Genomic DNA, 19,071 nt, shown 5'->3' with positions numbered 1-19,071 from the left:
GTGAAAACTAACCTACATTTCCTCCTACTAACCTACATTTCCTCCCATTTTTCAGATTTTCAATTTCCTTTATTGATTTACTATTATAATGACTGGATGCGTGGTCTTACGATGCACGGAAAGAAGAAAAAATGTATTAACAATAGTTAAGTTAATTTATTCACCTTTAAAAATTAATCTTGTTGATCCATGTTTTTTGTATAATGATTCAGTTGTGACAGTATTTGTTTCAGTTTCGAGAGCAAGTGACTTGTTGCGATCATTGAAAATGAGGAGGAACTTTGTATTCGGGTGTGTTTTAGTTTTTTCTTTTTATTTTCTAGGCAAAATCAGGTGCCATAACTAGTCATCGGACATAGTTGGGGATATATCATATTAAAGCCATTTCAGTTAAGATTTGAACGACTCTTAAAAATGTTAAAAACATTTTACTTGTGTTCAGAAAAACTAGTTTGACATTTTTGATTTTTCGTCGAATTCCGAGCAAGTAAAGCAAGCCAATCGGCTTATTTATGCTTAATTAAAGCTGTTGGCAATTGGTTTTTGATTTTCACAAGATGTTTTTTGTTTTTTTTTTCAAAAATTGGGGTCGTTTATGTTATTCCGTCCAATTTTTGAATTTTTTTATTACTCAATTTATAAATACAGAGTCCAAAGCAATGATCGCACTAGTTCGTTTTTTTAATACAAGTGCGATCATTTTAATTTTCGACCGGTTTCTAAAAAGGCCGAGTTTTAGCAGATATTTGGCATTTTTTTCCTGTAGCTTTTTTCTGCGTTTCTGTCAGCGGTTATTTTATCAAACTTGAATAGTTTTTTACAGAATTATTGTTGTGGCTATTCCGGATTATTTGTAAATAAAAGATTTTGAAATGGTGCTGAAATTTGATTGGCTAATTCTAGCTAATCAAATTGAAGCGAAATACTTTCAGCTCAAGATGTTTAAAAATTGATTTTTGTGCGGAATAATTGAAAAAGACTCAAAAACTGTTGTCAAATTTTCCTGTCGAATGTGGCTTAAGTTCTAGTTTTTTTGTTCGGATCCAGTTATCTATCACACCACACTGAAAAAGTGGAACTTAGTGGGACAATTTTTGTTTTCTTAAGACCATGGTCGGAAAGTTATGTGCTACTTGCTCGAAAACAGGCTATCCTCGTTTGAATTTTGTGTTTGGATTTTATGCTAACGAAACAATTTTCAAGCTTGAACCTTTTCTGCTAGTCCTGCTTAATGCTAGTCAATGCACCGCCGTTTAAAAAAATGCTCGTTTCAACTTATTTTATGATGCAACAACCATAATTGGGTTAACTTTATTCTCATCAAAACGCAATTTAGACACTTTTTTTGGCTCAACCGTACAATCCTTCCCACTAAGTGACCTACCATAGAATGTCCTCCTCAAGCATGTATCAATTTTGAAGTTTAATTCCGCATAAAATGTTCATTTCAAACAAGCTCGCTGAATATACAGCTGGGAGAATTTTTTTTATATCGAATAGCTATTTTATCTTGTTAATAGCGTAGTAGATTAATCTTAATTTGCAAATGATTGATTTTTTTTTACTAATTAGATCAATTTTGTGTTGCCCGCGAAATCAATTTCTGAAAAACCGGTATTTAAATCCCCAAAATGATTTAAAGAGGAATTTTACGGTCATTGCAAGGCCAAATTATGAATTTTGTGAATTGTAGGCCGATTCCGCAACAGGTCAAAAACAGGCAACTGCGGAATCCGCAACAAAATTTGCAGAATCCGGAGCAGTTTGAGGAATCTACAAACAATTAATAATATATGTGTTAAGTAAACTTGGGGGCGCGCAAAAGTGCCGAAACCCAACAGTAGCGAAACTTAAAAACCGTTCAACAGAGCCTAAAATCATCATTCTACGGCACTGTTGAGCAATAATTTTTTTAAGTGCTTCGGCAACGTTGAGCGACCCTCTAAGGTCAGTAAATTAGTGCCAAAGTACAACAGTGCCGAAAATGAAATAGTGTTTAACAGTGCCGAAAATCAATAATTTTCGGCACTGTTGAGCACTTTTCATTTTCGGGACTGTTGTAGTGCCCCGGAAACTTAAGCTGTCGCAGAATCCGCAACTAAGTGAAATCCGTTATTTGTAAGAGGAATTCGCAAATTGTTAACGGGTTCCGTAAATTGTTAGCGGAATCCGCATAAATTTGCGGAATCCACTTATGTTTGCGAATTCCGCTTTCATTTGCGGAAACCGGAGTAACTTCCGCAACAAAACTAATGTACCGACAAAATTTACGTTACAGATTTTTGTACGCAGAATCCACGGAATTTTTGAAGTGGAATCAGCTTACATTTCCGAACATGCTTAAAGATTTGTCTCTGGAATCCAGGAGCATACAGACACCGAATTGTGCATCTATCAGTGCACAGTTTGGCCTCGTAATTTTTGATCATTTTTATTTTGTTTCGCGCCTAAAAATGTGAGGGAGAAGTCATGCGAATTAAAGAAACAAAAATTTTGTTTGAAAATATACTGGGATATTTTGCTGAATGGTGAACTTAAAATTATTAAACGATTAGAGCTTAGGGTCTGATAGGGTACTCAAACATTTGGCCCCTCGCACGTTTCGACCCTCATAAATTACTTGCACTATTCGCCCCTCAAATTGTACATTGAGAAAGCGGCGGTTAATTAACTGTGTAATAAGTTAGGGGCGAAACGTGCGAGGACGAATTTGTGAAATTATTTGGGGAAAATAGTGTGAGGGGCGAAACGTGCCACTAAATTTAAGAGGGGCGAAATGTGTGTAAGGCGAAACGTGGGACATTCGTTTGACAAGAATTTGAAAAAAAATGAAATCATTCCTTTTTATCTGTCCAGATTTTTGAATTTCTTATTTCAATGCTTGTGGTCGAAACATTTGTTACTGCTTGCAGGGGCGATCTAGGATTTTTCGAGGGGTGCGGATTTTCAAAAAGTTTTGAAAATTTTGTCGACTTTTTCTTTTTTTTAGGTCGACCAAATTGATTTTCTGAGCTCTCTCAAATAACTTTAAGCCCCCATTCTGACCAAATTTGTACGGAAAAACAGGACAAAAATGGTGTTTTTAGGCATTTTTTGGAAAAATTTGACCAAAAAATCGCGTTTTTTTATGGCGCGCTCCCACATCAAAAATTAGTATATATGGAAAGTTTAAGGGTACCTCGCCAAAAATAGATATCTCTAAATAATACAAAGGGGGGACCATTTGGGTCTCAGCGTATCGAATCCCTGAAAAGGGGGCGTCCGCAGCTACCAACCCCCCCCCCCCCCCCCCAAATCCGCTACTGCCTAAATTAGTGTGATTTGGGACTCGGTGACCCGCAAAAAAGACGACAGCTGTTAAGACGACAACCATTTTTGATGGGAATTTAAGACGACGCTACATGCAATTCTCCAATTGAAATTCTGAGAAAAAATAAATCGCCTCGCCAATTTGAAAGTTCATGTTGATTATTTAAGCACGCTCATTTGTCGTCGAAATGTCATGTCGTTATAATGTTCCGTCGTCTGATTTACATTTTATAAAAAAAAATTATTTTTAAAATCACGCTGAATTTTGGAACGTAATATACTTCACAATTATCTTTTTTCATTTTCCTTGATTGCAATAAGTTGCAGTTCAAAATATGGATTTCTTTTTATATTTTAGGGCAGTACAATTTCAATTCGAGTTTACAGGGAAAACCAAAAAGTCGCGCAATTATTTCAATCGCACAAAGTCGCAACGTACCCATTTTGAGTCGCAATGGTCGCAACATACCTTATTTGGGTCGAGCAAAGTCGCACAACATACCTTATTTGGGTCGCGCAAAATCGCAACATATCTTCTTTGGGTCGCGCAAAGTCGCACAACATATCTTCTTTGGGTCGCGCAAAGTCGCATAAAAATTCTTCGGTCGCGGAAAGTCGCAACATACCCATTTTGAGTCGCAATGGTCCCAACATACCCGATTTGGGTCGCAATGGTCGCAACATATCCATTTTGAGTCGCAATGCTCGCAACATAAGTCCCCGACCTCAACCCGGGAACCAAAAAATGCTTGATCAAGTCGGTCAAAACCTAGCCAAATTGGGTCGAGTCGGTCAAAACATAGCCATTTTTAAACAAGCCGGTCGAAACATAGCCATTTTTGGTCTGGTTGATTGAAATGTAAGTCCAACAACTCAACCCGGGCTATACGAACCTTCGATGCTCAAGTTTGTGGCATTTTCTATTATATTTTGCGGCTCCCAGGTTGAGGTTTTTGACACATGATTTGCAGAAATGGTCAAATGATGTCCGAGTTTCGTTGCAGTTCAGGACGCTTCGGCTAATTCCCACTAAAAGCGAAAATATTTCGTTAAAGTCGAACAGTGTCTGGTAAAGTCGAGCACTGTAGTGGAACAATGTCGAGCAAAGTCGAACAATATCCGGTAAAGTCGAACAAAATCGAAAACGGACATCGTTCAACTCAAAAAGTCGAAATCGGACATCGCTCGACTGTTTCGGTCGAATCATGAGTCGAGCACCTCAGCCCGGGTTCTGAGGAAAAAAATCGCCGCTTAATTTCGAGCTGCTCATTTTACTCTTGAATTGTCGTCTTAATGTCTTGTCGTTTTAAAAGCCGGTTGTCTTATTTACTTAGCACCTTGGGACGTGGAACTCCTCTGTAACAGGGGTTGGTAAAAGTCAATTGGTAGACAAAAAGTCAATTACTTGAAAAGATTGTCAATTAATTGAATTGTTTGCTCAAGCTTTGTCAATTATCAATTAATTGCAATTAATTGGGTCTCATTTATAGCTTTAGCAACGTCAGTTTTCGACCAAAATTGATTGTTAACATTCAGAAACAGCTGCATTTCAAGGTTCATCGGCAAAATACTCTGTCGTAAGTCACCAAAAGCAAATCCCGCTTTGAAAAATCTTTCTGCCATGTTGGAAGTTGGCCTCAAATATCGTACATCTTGATAAACACTGTCCGCTGATTTCTTTGTACACTTTAAATCAATACTAGGGTACTACTATGATAGAGTGGTCCCTTGAAAATAACCAGGTCCCTTGAGAATAAGACACCTAGAGCTCTCAAATCGTTTAATAATTATGATTACGCCTTTCAGAAAGATATCTGGCAGTTTATTTTCAAACAAATTTCATGTTATGTTACCTCTTAAAACCTCCCCCTCAACATTTCAAGGTTGAAATCTAAAAAAAAAACGCCAATAGTGGGTTTTGAAGTCAAATAAGTCAACCCAATTATATGGTTGTTGAACCGTAAAATAAAGTAAAGCGAGCAAATTTCAATATATAAACAATAGTGATTACAATTTTCAATCTGAAAAGTTTCTGGCTGAACATATTTAGCAAGATTTTTGAAATGAATAATTTATACACAAACTTGTTTTCAAAATTATAACATGCGAAATGCATGCGGGACCTGTCTATCATAGTTGCTTTTTCTGGCTGAACATATTTAGCAAGATTTTTGAAATGAATAATTTATACACAAACTTGTTTTCAAAATTATAACATGCGAAATGCATGCGGGACCTGTCTATCATAGTTGCTTTTTCTGGCTGAACATATTTAGCAAGATTTTTGAAATGAATAATTTATACACAAACTTGTTTTCAAAATTATAACATGCGAAATGCATGCGGGACCTGTCTATCATAGTTGCTTTTTCATAGTAGTACCAATACTAGCTTTACATTTCAAAGACAAAATCATATAAATTTCAAAGTTAGCAAACCTTCAATTATTTGCAATTAATTGGCGGATTTTGTCAATAGTCAAAAATTGGAAAAACAAAGAAGTCAATGAATTGTATCCAATTAATTGCAATTAATTGGTCACCAATTGACTTTCACCAAGCCCTGCTCTGTAATACTTGGTTTTTACCGGGACCCCTCTATCACTCTTGTGTACCGATTTAAGTGCTAGTGTCTTTTTCTCAAGGGAATTGGTTATAAGTTTATAGTTTAGTAGGTGGCCAGTCAATACGCAGAATGGTATAAGAGCAGAATGAGTGCAAGAGCAGAAAAACAAATTATCAACTTTATTAAGCTAATAGGTAAATTAAATATCAGAAATGTCAATAATACCAAAGCAACGAACATTTTATGCATAATTTGAGTAATTTAATGAAGAATTTAGAAAAAATTTAATCACAAAACAGTCAATTCATGCAGAACTTTTTCGTTTTTTGGTATTTTTTGACTATTCTAATTATTGTTTTTTCAATTAGCCCGTATAAACCAATATAAGTCAATAATTTTCTGTTTTTCTGTTCTTTGACCCATTCTGCTTATTGATCCGCCTCCAGTTAAGTACCATAGTATATTATTAGTAGCACGGAAGAAATTTTGATAGAAACTATTACAAGAGTCTAATCAATGTGGTATGTCGTTCAGTATTCTCTAGAAGGAGTGATTATTAAGGCAGAATGGCCGAGCGGTCTAAGGCGCCAGACTCAAGAATTGCTCACGGAGTATTCTGGTACACGAATGTGTGCGTGGGTTCGAATCCCACTTCTGTCAGTAATTTTATTTTTATAATTTTCAGGCCGTTTTCAAAGGAGCAAGAGAGAGACGCAGTTTTATCGAACGCAGAACACTACTGCTAAAGCATGATAAAATACGGTTAGTTAATTTACAAATGTAATTTTGACAGCTTATAGCTCTAAAACAAATGTTCATAAAAATCTTTGTTATAGAAAAAATAAAATCTCATCTACAAATAACCAACAACAACAGCAGAATACAAACAGCAATCAACGCAGCCAGTCTCAAATTCAGCCAAACGTGACAGAAAAAATTTATTCCGCTCCAGAGGACCACGCAGCTAGGGAACTGGATCTGGAAGGTGGAGCTGATCCGGTTGATAAGACGTCATCGGTTAACGAGAAGGACATGGTTACTGATTCAGACACGGAAAGTAAAAATTCGACCATAAACCGAAAATCAAAGGAAGTTGAATCCGACAATGTATTAGACGAAAGGAAATTAGTCGAAGAAACAAACGCTAATGCAGCACAAAATGATCAGTTGCAGTTGAGTACAAACAAAGCTACCCTAGTTTCTAATTCTAAAGAAGATATCAACGAATCCACGATGTCAGCAAATGAGGATATTGAAGCAAAACCTGGCCAGAACACATCAAAATTGTCTAATTCTGACTCTATAAATGCCAAAAACGCAAGTGATCGAAGTGCCAAAAGTGAAAAAGAGCACAAAAAGATCTCAGTTACTTCTAACAAGTCTAAAAGCGACAATGAAGAAGCCAAAGTTCAAAACCAGCAAGATATTGCGAGTTTCTTCATGAAAGAAAGTCCAATTCAGACAGACGAGGAACAACAAGAAAAGATCACAACCAGGTCAGAGAAGTCAAACAAAACTGAGTCGGCTGGGGGAACGGCGAGAGGCAGTGAAAACTTCTACCCCTACTCGGAGTCTGAGAGATCCGCAGCTCAGGCAGAGACGCCTCGGGCGAACAGCGAGACATCGTCTATTCGGATTAACGAACGTGCACACATGACACAAAGCACTCCGAAACCACCTAAGGATGAGGGAAAAGATCGAAGGAAAAAGGCGAGTAGCATTCCTTTCATACTTCAAATTTTTCGTGGATTTCTCTTTAAAATCGCAGGTTTTCTCAAGCAGTTTTCTAAATGCATGCAACGGATCAACTATTTTAAACTCCTGGTTATGAGGATTGATTGAGCGAGTAATGAGGCATGCTAGCGATTCAGGAGGTCTTGCAAAGTAGAGGATGAAATGATTTTTTTTAGGTCAGAAGTCCGAATCGAGAACGGGCACATCCGGTTCCCGAGTCATCATCCTCCTCGACATCTTCGAAATGCTCCTCGTTGAGTAGTCGCACCATTGGAGAGGGCGTGGAGGGAGAGGGAGAGGGAGAGGGAGAGGAAGGTAGAAATAGTAAGATGTCGATTGTGTCCATGTACAGACAGATGCGACAGGAAAGTGTGGTGCCATTTGATGTCACTGCTGAAGACGAGTCCAAAAAAAGGTATATAGCACAGAAGAAGATCCCTCGACGAAAAATTTGCAAAATAGTTAGCAGGATACTTGAGAATATCTTGCCGTTTCGTATTTAGTATCCTTTATCCTTTTAGTATTTTTCGAAAATTCAATTGTTCAAATGGTTTAAAGAACCTGCTGTGAACTAACTGCGAACAGTAACCACTAATTAATACTAACTAAACTAACCAAGACTAAATTGTCAGACGCTCAGTGGACTTCCAGACCCCGACCAGTTCCCTCCAACCCATCCAGAGACATCTGTCGCATGCCAACTTCTCATTGTCTACTCTGGGAGATGTACGAGACAGAGACGACTACGAGCAGTGCGACTCAACTCACAGGGTGACCAACTATATTGCCATCCCTTGGAGACTAAATCATTGTCACTCTGTTTTGAAATTAGTATCTCACTCGGAACATTTTATTTGAACATCGAGTCGAGGAATATAAGCTTGTTTTGTTAAAAAACAAAAATCAGACTCGAACAGTCGAAAGCTTTTGACTGGCTCATCCTTCTGTCAATCATAAGATGGTTGGCGGCTTCCCAACATTATTTATTAAGTTTTGATATGCGAAATGTTAGGTAGCGTTTTTTCAGCAAAAAGTCTTAAAATTTTTCATGCTCAATTTTTAACTTCAGCAGTTTGACTTTTGATTACTTTTCAAATTCGCTTCAATTTCATTTGCTAAATTGAAGGCAAATTGTGTTCTTGAATAGTAAAAGCATAAATGATGCGAAAAATTCTGGATGATTTGTTATTTCTGTTTTCTTGCGCTCATTGACTATGTTTGTAATTTTGCGCTCATTGGCTGTTTGTATTTTCTGATAATTTTTTTTATTTTTGTGATTTGTATTCCTTTTTTGCATTTTTGCTTGTTTTTCCAAAAGGCAGCCGTTTATCAATGCTATATTTATATCAAGTATAAGTTGGGGTATAAATTGATGTATAGATTTTCCTTGAGTTCGTTTGGTCATCCTGGGTAAGAAGGGGCACGGTTGTCAGTCGGCGACAGATGACCACTGTTCCGAACTGGACTTCGCCGCCACCGCTGACTGTGACTCGGAGTTTAGTGACTACTATAGCCACAATGAGTCACAGTACAGCTATAATGCTACTAACCACAACTCAACTGAACAACTTGCTCGATCATCTAACACCAGGCAGTTTGGCAGTAGAAAGCGGAAACTCAAGTGCTCTAAAAACAGGTGAAATTTAACTTAAAATGAATGAATGTTTTCTTCCAAAAACAGTCCTTTCAGCCGTGATTCGGATTCTAAACAAATTCAGTCTACTTCTTTCGGTTTTAAGAAAAACTCGTCTAAAATCGCCTGTTTTTAAGGCAAAAAATTAATGGCAAAAAATTAATGATGACACTGAACTCAATTTAGTAACCCCTAGGTCATTTCTAAAGCAAACCTGGCGTAATTTAGCCATTATTAACTCTAGTTATTGTATTTTCTAAAGCAAATTCAACTTGAATAAAAAACCAACAAAACTTAAGAATTTTTTTGGTTTTTCTGATTTATGACTTTTCTTTAATAGCGTCATTGTGATCGGAACATTCTGTGCTACAGAGCAACCGGCTGCTCGTAAGCTTTTCTGAGCTAAAAGTGATACTAACAATTAATTGTATTAACCATTAACCTTAATTTTAGCTCTTCAGTTGAAAAATTTAGCAAACGTCTGAAAACTATATGGAGTATCTAATTTGTTCGTTTTGCAGATGTTGGTGCGAGGGTCAAGTGTGTCTAAATAATGACCACCAGGGCAACAAAGTGTGCCCAAAATGCTGTCCATTCTTTTGAAGAGATCAGCAAGCTACGCGTGCTCGCCCTAAAAGTCAAAAGCAAGCCTAATACTAGTTCTAGCTATGCTATACAACTTCATTCCAAATAGCTACATCAGTAGATTACTGTCTTATATGGCTCGATACAATTCATTTCATAGTCATCCATAGAACTTAATGGATAAAATATGCGAGAAGAAAATTCTATTTCAGGTGAAGATTTGACCGTGTGAAGTGTGACCAAAACTTGAGTTAGAAAGAAAATCAAATTTACAAATGCATGATCTTCGAAAATCATTACACGCAGTTTTGATACGAAGCTTTTTTCTTGAAAATGTGTGGACGGCTTTTTTCATCACCCGAGTTTCGTGTTATGAATGGAGGCGATCGATTGATTAGCACTAACGATAAATTATCAGTCTAATTTGAGTCTCGAAAAAAATGCGGAAAAAGAAAACAAAGCCGGTGATCCGAACACTGAATATTGTTGTATAATTTATAAGTATAATTAGAGTTTCTCGGCGAAGCGTTAGTTTGGTTTTATTTGCTTCTTATTTATTTTTTTAGCTTAGACTCACTCATTAATGAAGAAAAAAATCTGTGTGATGCGATGCGATTTCGAAGTTTCTCCCTAACGAAAGTAGAGAGTGCGATTTTAGTTTTGGAGAGTGTGGAAAGTCAAAGATACCTCTTCATCAATCTTACAGATGATGTAATTATTCTGTTTCAGTGTGACCAGATCTCCTGTCCTGACTACCAATGATGCGTTGGGTGCGACTGGAAGTGGCGACAGAGCTGGAGGGGAAGGGGGAGGGGGAGGGGAGAGTATGGCGAGATTGTTGGAGCGTCAGGAACATTTCAAGAGGATCCGACTGGCCGAACAGCAACGGAGGAGTGAGATTCAGAGAAGGAATAATGCAGCCAAACTCATCCAGAGAGCATGGAGGACGTAAGTCGAGATTCAGATGAATCAGATCCTTAATTTGCACTTGCATCGTTCCTCAATATTAATTAACACATTCCCTTTGAGCAGTCAATATCCAAATTGAACTTATACCTTATTTAGAGTTGTACCAAAGAGAGGCTGGAAATTGCTCTTATTTTTCTGAATAGATCACCATTTCGGTCATTATTTTGTCTAAAGTAGCATTTGTGGCTGATAAATCTCAGCAATGACTAATTCACTAACAGTTTGCGTTCAGCTCCAGGTTTTGAATATTACACAACTGTCAGCTCATTTCATATTATTTATTGTACTCTTAGATGTTGATCGTTTTTGTTCAATAGTGTGCTTCTTAGGTATGGGTTCAAATCGAAGAAGTTCTACAAGGCGTTCAAGGAAGTGTTTCTGCTTCGGAGGAGCATCGGCCAGGAGCAGAGTCTGAAGCAAGAGGTGGCTGCTCTCACCATCCAACTGGCCTGGCGCAGATATTACAGACGCAAGGTCCTCATGTCCAACAATCCCCACAGGACTATGCTGAACAAGAACAGTCGTGCAGTTAGAAATAAGAAGCAGAACTTTCTAGAGGCTAGAATTTACAGTGAGTTTACAGCGCCAAAATTTAATAACTTTTAGGGGGGAGCGCGCGCCGAAGAAACGCGACTTTTTTTTGTTCAAAGTGGCTTGTATTTTTGGCCTGTTTTTTTTTAATTTTGCCTCCGGCGCAGAAAATTTGACCAAAACAGGGACTTATTAGTTGTTTGGGAGAGCTCTCGAAAAATCAGTTTGGTCTCGACCTAAAAGAAAAGGTCGACAAAAAATTCGAATTTTTTTTTGAAAATCAGCCCTCTCGAGAAAATCTTAGATCCGCCTCTGGTTAAGGCTCTTAATATTTTTTGACTCAACAGTGAAATAATTTTTATATCATGTTCTAATATAAATACACGAGGACCACATATTTCCTTCAAATGAAAAAATAGACAAAAATTTTCAACGGATTTCAAAATTTGTTATTTGGATCTTTTCGCATTCACGATAAGGATGAAAAACTGAAGATCAAATTTTCCCAACCGACATATTTGACTTTTTTAAAAAAAATTCTGGATCTTGTCGCATTCAAAACCATCCAAGATAAGAAACTTTTCAAAGGAAACTTGGCTACCTCGATAGAACTTAACAAACAACATAATTTGCATTTAAGAAAGTAGCTCAGCCTAATGTCAAAAGTTTTGCCCTATTCAGTTAACTACATACGCCACTGGAATTGTATGCTCCGAGTACTGGTATCAATATCTTTCACAGTGTTTTTCGTATATAGGAATGAATAGAATATAACGTGTCAACGAACGCGTAGTGAAGTCACGAATATATTTCAGGTTGATGTTTTTTTTGAGATTTTTAGTAAACATTCTTGAAGTGTGCTCAGCGCAAATTTGACTTTTCGCGATTTGATGTTTAATTCAAATTCATTTTCTGAAAAGCAAAGTGCAGAATGCTTGAGAAATGCGAATTAATTCTAGTTTCAAAAATGGATGTCAACCTTGAGAATAGTCAGCGAATAAACAAGTATTTTTGATCCAGTTTTTTAATCGAAATAGTGTTTAACATAAAAAGTCAAAAACCATAAAGCTGATTTTTTTTTGAAATTCCCAAAATCGAAGGTTCTTTTTGAGCTCTTTTTTACACTAGTCAGTGTAGTGTAATAGTACGACTATTCTTTTTTCCAACTTAAGTCGCAAGTATTGGTGCCACATTTGGTGGCACCTTTACGGCTTTTTGATGGCATGTGCTTGGCACTTGATTAGCAATAATTTAGCACGGTTGTTGAATTTTTAACTCTTCAAATGAACAGAAAAAAGCTATTTGTTCCAAACAACTACAAAATTTACGCTTGCGAGTGGCAAGCGTAATCAAATCGGAATTTAGGTTTTTTGAACTAAATCACAAGGTCCTGGGCTCGAATCTGACCAGGACCTGTTTTTTTTCAAACGGGAAATTCTCCGTTTTAAAATTATTGTCGGCTTATTATTGGCATGCTTATGTTTTTTTTTTGACTCAGTTGCCACGTCTTTGGCTATTTGTGCTGCATGCAGTTTTCATTGTAGTTGCTTTTTATGTTTTCATTTACTCGTTCAATTTGTAATTCTACTAACCTTGACATCGTATATTTTCTTTATTTTTCATTTTTTTTTCACTTGAAAAATTTTTCGGCCAAAACTATTTCGGTTTATAATTTATCTATCGGCTTACTCACCTAATTTTGGGTCCTTCGCTGGAACAATAATTTGTATGCTTTCCTCTCGATTGCGAAAAACGTTGAAAATCTCAGAATAGAGTTTATGTTTCTAAGTTTTTCATGACATTTTTATTTTCGCTCACAATTTTTTGCTCATTAAACGCAGTCCAATGTGTTTCTGGACGTGTGTTCAGCAAATAACGCATCATCCCAGACAAGATTTTGAAGTTTTTAGTTGTGGTATTTTCGAAGAAAAATTCAATTTTCTTTGGACTTATTGGCTCTCTTTTCCTTTCCTGTCTGCTAGCTTGCAATGCTATTTTTGTGGTATCGATTTCCTAAATTCTCCAACTCAATCTCTCGCATTTTTTGAAAAGAATAATTTATACATAATTCCTTTTGATGCTTTCCAATTTATTACATGCAAAGTTAATGTGGATGCCTTCAGTCTGTTATATTTTAAATTATTACATGCAAAATTTCGTCTATTTGTATTCGGTACTACTTCTGCCGCATCGCTTTGCCATGTTATTAGCATTGGTAGCGGCTTCATTTGAGACTAGTGCTTGTCGATTGTTACGCATCCGTGGTCGCAGGTTTGAATCCTATACGTAGCAAAGTATTACTAATCCGAGGCGTATTTCTATTTTTTTTTAATTTCCTTTGAAAGCTGTTTTTGTCGAACTCTCGCTGCTGTTTTCGAAGCGCAGCTTCGCCTCTCAGCTTTACACCTGCGAAAGCAAGTGTCATGTAATCGGGAACTAGGCTTTTTTCCCGTAATTCCTTTTTTTTACTCATTTTCATCTTGCTTTATTCCCGATTCTTAAGAAATATCAGGTTCCCTCGCTCTTGGCATATAGGTAACGCCGTCGCCTTTGCACCCTAAAATCCGGTATTTGGGTTTTTCTTAGTAGGTATGCAATTGAAAATATTTTTCCGGTAAATATTGATTTATTCGTTCAAAACGTCATGGTCTTCAAAAATGTCAAAGTTTTGAAATGTTGACCGCTTTTGAAACTGGTTCAATCTAAGGAAGCTTTTTTCTCGTACGTGACTACGCCCAAATTGTATCTCTCTAAAAGTTAAGGCCCTGTTTTTAATATTTGTTTTTTTAACCGGTTTTTGAAACTATTTGACTTTTCTCGAAAACTTAGCTCCCAAATCTTTATTTTTGGTTTCAATAAAAATTTACAGGTTGCGACGCTCATTTTTCTTTTATACAAAAAGCTATGATTCACGGCAAAATCAAATTTTGGATCGTTTGACCGTTTTTGGAAACTTTTTGCCTTTTCTCGATAACTATCCTGTCAATTCTGATATCAAGGATTTAATTGAAACGACAGGTTGTTGAAAACCTACACCTGCTTAAGCGGTTTTTCCCAATTGTGTTTAGAAAAAAATTGTTCTTCAAAAATGTCAAAGTTTTGAAATTTTGACTGTTTTTTTTGGGAATTTTTCAAAAACTATCCTGCCACTTCTCAGGTTTGGTATACAATCGATAAATTTGGGTTTTGGTTATCTTCTCTGCTTAAGTGGCCACGGACTTTTTTGCAGAAAGTTTTTTAAAGTTATAAAGCTTTTTGACTTTTTCTAAATATCAAATCTGGAATGAAGGGCTTAATCGGGCTTAGTCCCTAATGGGAATCGCAGCCTTAGCTGGGCCCCTAGTTGTCTTATAGTTGTCTTATCGAAAGTTTTCGCCTAGATTTTTTCCAAATTTTTCAGTTTTTTCGACTTATGTTTTTTGTTTGTGTTGTATCGCGAGTGGAACGAAGGCTCCGCTTCGCCTTGTTGTCGACTTTTTTGTTGAACCGGAGTTTTTGTGGAGAAAACATTGGGATCTAAAGTTCCGTCAAAACTCAAATGGTTTGTTGAGAGCGAAAAATTGTTTAAAATTTTTGATTTATCCATTTTTTAAATGCAATATAAATTAAGTTAGTATGAATGGACATAATTGTTTCAGATCGACAAGAGCGGGCGAAGCAGTTTTATGGAATGCGAGTGCAGCGACAGAAGAGACCCTACTACATGCGACACCTGGCATACCAGTCAGGTGAGAAGACATATTCACTCACTCATTTCAATTCAAAATTTCGACCACCTTTCATAATAATAATAAACAAAAACATTTAGAGATATCAAATCACTATTTTATGTGCATGTTTCAGCATTGGACTATAACTTCGCTTTGGACCAGTATAGGCCCGTCATTTATCCCCGTTAGTAGACAAATTCAGCTGAAAATAAAGTAATAGTTTGAGTAAACAACTAGTTTAATGAGTTTCAAAGCTGCAAGTCTACCTGTAAAAAATGAAGATTTCAGGCCTTCATCAAACATATTGCTGTTTCTTGAAAACTACTGTGTTTCAGAATATCCTGGTGTGGCTCCTCGTAGAATACGCAGCGTCAAGCATTTCTCCTACAATTTACGAGCCTAATTTTCATTCGAAAACATTTGCACGCCATTTTGATTTTTGTAACTTGAATGCTATGTTAGATACAATGTGCACTTCTAATTTTCAATTAAGAGTACTTTGCTTACTTATTCGTTTTTTTTCCAGCTGAAATATAGTGTTTAGTAAAGAAAGTTTGTGAATCTGCGGAGAGGATCAAGATTTTTTGCGTGAAGAATTTTTTATAGCCCTCTCAAGGCTTAATTTTGCGGTCAAGGCTTAATTTTTCGATCATTCCTGCATTCCGCAATTCGTACAAAATTGATCGTGGTACCGGATTCAGACCTGTAACTCGGCGCAGAGACAATTCAGCCACAGACAATTCAGTCGATTTAAAATACAGACAATTCAGTCAAAAAAACTCAGACAATTCAGCCAAAGACAATTCGGCCTACTTAGATTAAAGAGAGAAGATAAAAGGGAACAATAAAACTTTTCTAATTTGATTAGAGTCAGAAGGCTTTCAACAGTTTACCAAAGAAATGTAAAACATCAAATATTAAATTTCGAAGATCAAAACAAACTTGCTATGCATAAAGTTTTACGAAATATGTACATTGAAGGTACACAGTTTTAAATACTTCTGTATATGGTCTCGATTGTAGTTTTTTGCGTTTTGAACGAGTTTACCATTTGCTATTGAATACTTGGGCTTCTGTTTTCTGATAATATCACCGGACATCAGTCTCTCTACATTAATTTCGGCGTTTTTTTGCTCATCTTTGAATCGGGTGATCAACTTGGGGAGGGCTGGATGCTTTGTCGATACGAATTTATTGAAGCTGCCATTCCATGCCTCCAACGCATTGTTCGTACGAGGTTCTCCGCTGAGCACCCGATTGAAAACGTTCCAATCGGCAATGTCAAACTTTGGTTTGACGCGTCTATTTCCTCGACAAGCACCAATATAGGTGTCTTCGAAGTAGTCTGATAGACTCTGGAATTCCTCTGAGGGATCCTCTTTTCGGAGCGCCTCAAACGCGAAAATAACGTCGTCAATGGGAACGAATGCCAAGCAAATCATTTTTTTGACATTCAGTCAAAACTCATCATCGTCCATGTACTTGCGCGTAAAACCAAGTTTTTGTACATTGCGCCATACTGCTTGGCCCAGGTGGAAGAAGCAGAATTAAATTTCTGTATCAGGTTGCATTTTTTTTATGGCGTTGCGAACAGCGGCTTCAAAGTCAATGACTACTTTTTTTCCAATTTGCTCTAAGCAGCCAAAAAGTTTTTCGTAAGTGTCTTGCGTCTTATTGGGCAACAGAGCATACACCAAGGGTATAACTGCGTTTTCGATTACACCATGAATAGTATAAACTTGGTAAAAGACGTCTGGTGCCACTGAAAACGTTCCATCGCAATGACAGATTTCCGACTGAGAAAGCAAATCAAGCGCTGGTAGTGTTGCAAAAACTAAAACTCTTTGAGGGGCTCGGTAAATGAGCGTGCTCGGTTTTTAAGGTAAATTCTTGCTGTTCGTCCAAATAACCCACTGCTCAACAATTTCCAAATGTAGATTGCCATTTAATGAGACCGTTCTTAAGTTAGTTTTTTTCACAGTGTCTTTAACCGTCGAGACAAAGATGTTTTTTTCCGAGTTCAGATTTTACGAATTCCATTTTACGTCAACTTTTGCTAAAAGTGAATGAATGAGAATGTTTCGGGTAGTAATCAACCAGTTGTTCAAGCTACTTACTAATGAAAATTAATCAATGTTAATTGTGTCAATGGACCATTTAACTGCAAAAAGTAGGCGCTAAACGCGGTACTGGTTTCTGGTTGGTCAATATTTTAATCGCAATTAGTTTATCTTTTAAAAAAGTTTAAGTTTCAAATTAGTATCAACCAACTACCCAAATTACCTGATAGGCGGTGGCACCCTCCCCCGCCTAAGGCATGATAAGAATATCAGCGTAACTGTGTGGCCAGTAAGTGGTAGGGGTGGTCAGCCCTTTAACTGATATCCTTTTTGACCGCCTGTAAATTCCCAATTCCGGGTCTGCTTTCGTGTAAATTGGTTAACTTTTAAGTATTGCGCAGTTTTTTGTTGAGTTCGATTTTTGCTTAACTATTATTCCAAAATTGGAAACATAATGAGTTGTATAAATTTTTATTATGCTTAGGTATTTTTGGTTCTGTTAATTTTAATTGTTTTATGTGCATTTGAAAGGAATTACTTACAAGTCGTCTAATGAAAGCTTTGATGTTTTGCCGCATGTGAAAAGTTTTTGCGCGCACGTTTCAAAACTTTAAAACTGTCTGAATAGTCTGGCCGAATTGTCTCACTCATTTTGACTGAATTGTCTGAATTTGAAATTGGCTGAATTGTCTGTGGCCGAATTGTCTGAACGCGCTTTAACTCATGCGCCGGATAGAGAGAATAAAATTCCTCGAGTGTGACAAAAATTGGTATGAAATTTTGCGGCTCAGACTCAAGTTTAGAGCTCAGATCCATTTAATTCGAGTTATACATTAGAATATTACTACTAAAGTGTGGTTTATTCGAAGAAGTTTGCTGCTGCATTTTAATCTTAAAATTATTTGGCGTTCAAAGAGCTTTAAAAAACAAGGCACAATATGTGGCTGATTTAGCGAATGAGAGTGGACGCTCCACCCTCAGGGATTCATCATCCTAAAACTTGGGATTTTAAGCGAGCGTAGTGTAATAATAATATTTTTTCCCAACCAAATTAGCAAATATTGGTGCCACTTTTAGGTCACTTTTACGGCTTTTTGATCGCATGTGCTTTGACATTCGATTAGTAATACGTAAACACAGCTGATGCATTTTTCATTCATTTTTCTTGATTTCAGAAATTTTCTAACTCTTCGTATTTATGCTTTCCACTTCATTACATGCAAATTTAGTGTGGATGCTTTCAGTTTGATATATTCCAAATTATTTTATGCAAAATTGTGTCTGTTGGTTTTTGGTGTCTTTTTTGCTGCATCGCAATGTCAGTTTAGTAGCATATCTAGCTACTTTATTGTTCCGACTTTCGATACGAAAGTAACGGAATATTTGTGCTCGGGGTGGGTTTTTTTTTCTTCAGACAAATTTCGACTTTTTAACTAGCCATTTTTGACGGAATTTTTTATATCATTCGAAAGCCATTGTTGTCTTGAGCTTAAATTTGAAAAGATATTTCACCTGTGATCATTTTTTGTAAAGTTATGAGGGTTTAAAGATTGCCATTTTGACCAATTTGGGACAATTAACGCGCGATATAATTGGCGCTCTTAACGCGTAAGCGGAGATTTAATCCGTCTTACAAATCGTTCCAAATTGGTTGAACGAAGCTTATTTGCCATAATTGATTTGTTACAAGGAATGAAATCTATCTTTTTGTACTTCAAATGGCGTGTGGGGGCATGATTTTCATAAAAAATTTCAAATTTGAAAAAAAAATTTCATTTTATTTTATTTCATTTAAATTTTTATGTTATTACTGCTGCTCCATAAACCTTAAAAGGCAGTCGGAACATTCAGGGCTTCGCCCTGATACGAGCAGTCTTGTTTGTAGTTAGTGTTTGCAAATTCTTAAGGGCTTGTAGAGCAGATGCGAGAACATGGGACTATAAATCTTTTGGAGGTAGGACCGATTCTGCCACAG

General features: G+C 36.8%; 1 protein-coding gene and 1 non-coding gene across 6 annotated transcripts in view; both read left to right on the top strand.

Moving 5' to 3' along the window:
- The window catches only part of LOC134845746 (inversin-like), a 54,576-nt gene extending 39,034 nt beyond the window's left edge, over positions 1 to 15,542 (top strand). The window contains exons 10-19 of one of the 5 annotated variants that reach the window (XM_063862826.1): positions 6,560 to 6,636; positions 6,711 to 7,584; positions 7,785 to 8,023; positions 8,241 to 8,379; positions 9,042 to 9,244; positions 10,556 to 10,774; positions 11,125 to 11,366; positions 14,965 to 15,054; positions 15,170 to 15,220; positions 15,372 to 15,542. In XM_063862826.1, coding sequence (XP_063718896.1) covers positions 6,560 to 6,636; positions 6,711 to 7,584; positions 7,785 to 8,023; positions 8,241 to 8,379; positions 9,042 to 9,244; positions 10,556 to 10,774; positions 11,125 to 11,366; positions 14,965 to 15,054; positions 15,170 to 15,220; positions 15,372 to 15,439 — 2,202 coding nt within the window. In that variant the 3' untranslated portion in view covers positions 15,440 to 15,542. Of the gene's footprint in view, positions 1 to 6,559; positions 6,637 to 6,710; positions 7,585 to 7,784; positions 8,024 to 8,240; positions 8,380 to 9,023; positions 9,245 to 9,762; positions 10,039 to 10,555; positions 10,775 to 11,124; positions 11,367 to 14,964; positions 15,055 to 15,169; positions 15,221 to 15,371 lie in introns of those variants that run through there. The other 4 variants (XM_063862819.1, XM_063862811.1, XM_063862835.1 and 1 more) reach the window with 4 other exon arrangements.
- On the top strand, positions 6,435 to 6,534 carry Trnal-caa (transfer RNA leucine (anticodon CAA)). Its single transcript is given in 2 exon segments — positions 6,435 to 6,472; positions 6,489 to 6,534. It is a non-coding gene; the product is annotated as a tRNA-Leu (tRNA).
- Positions 15,543 to 19,071: the final 3,529 nt, after the last annotated feature.

The sequence above is a fragment of the Symsagittifera roscoffensis genome, chromosome 1 (genome assembly GCF_963678635.1).
Source record: "Symsagittifera roscoffensis chromosome 1, txSymRosc1.1, whole genome shotgun sequence".
In the NCBI taxonomy this organism is placed as follows: domain Eukaryota; kingdom Metazoa; phylum Xenacoelomorpha; order Acoela; family Convolutidae; genus Symsagittifera; species Symsagittifera roscoffensis.
The sequence above is the reverse complement of the archived record's forward strand: the minus strand, read 5'-3'. Positions and strand labels throughout refer to the sequence as shown.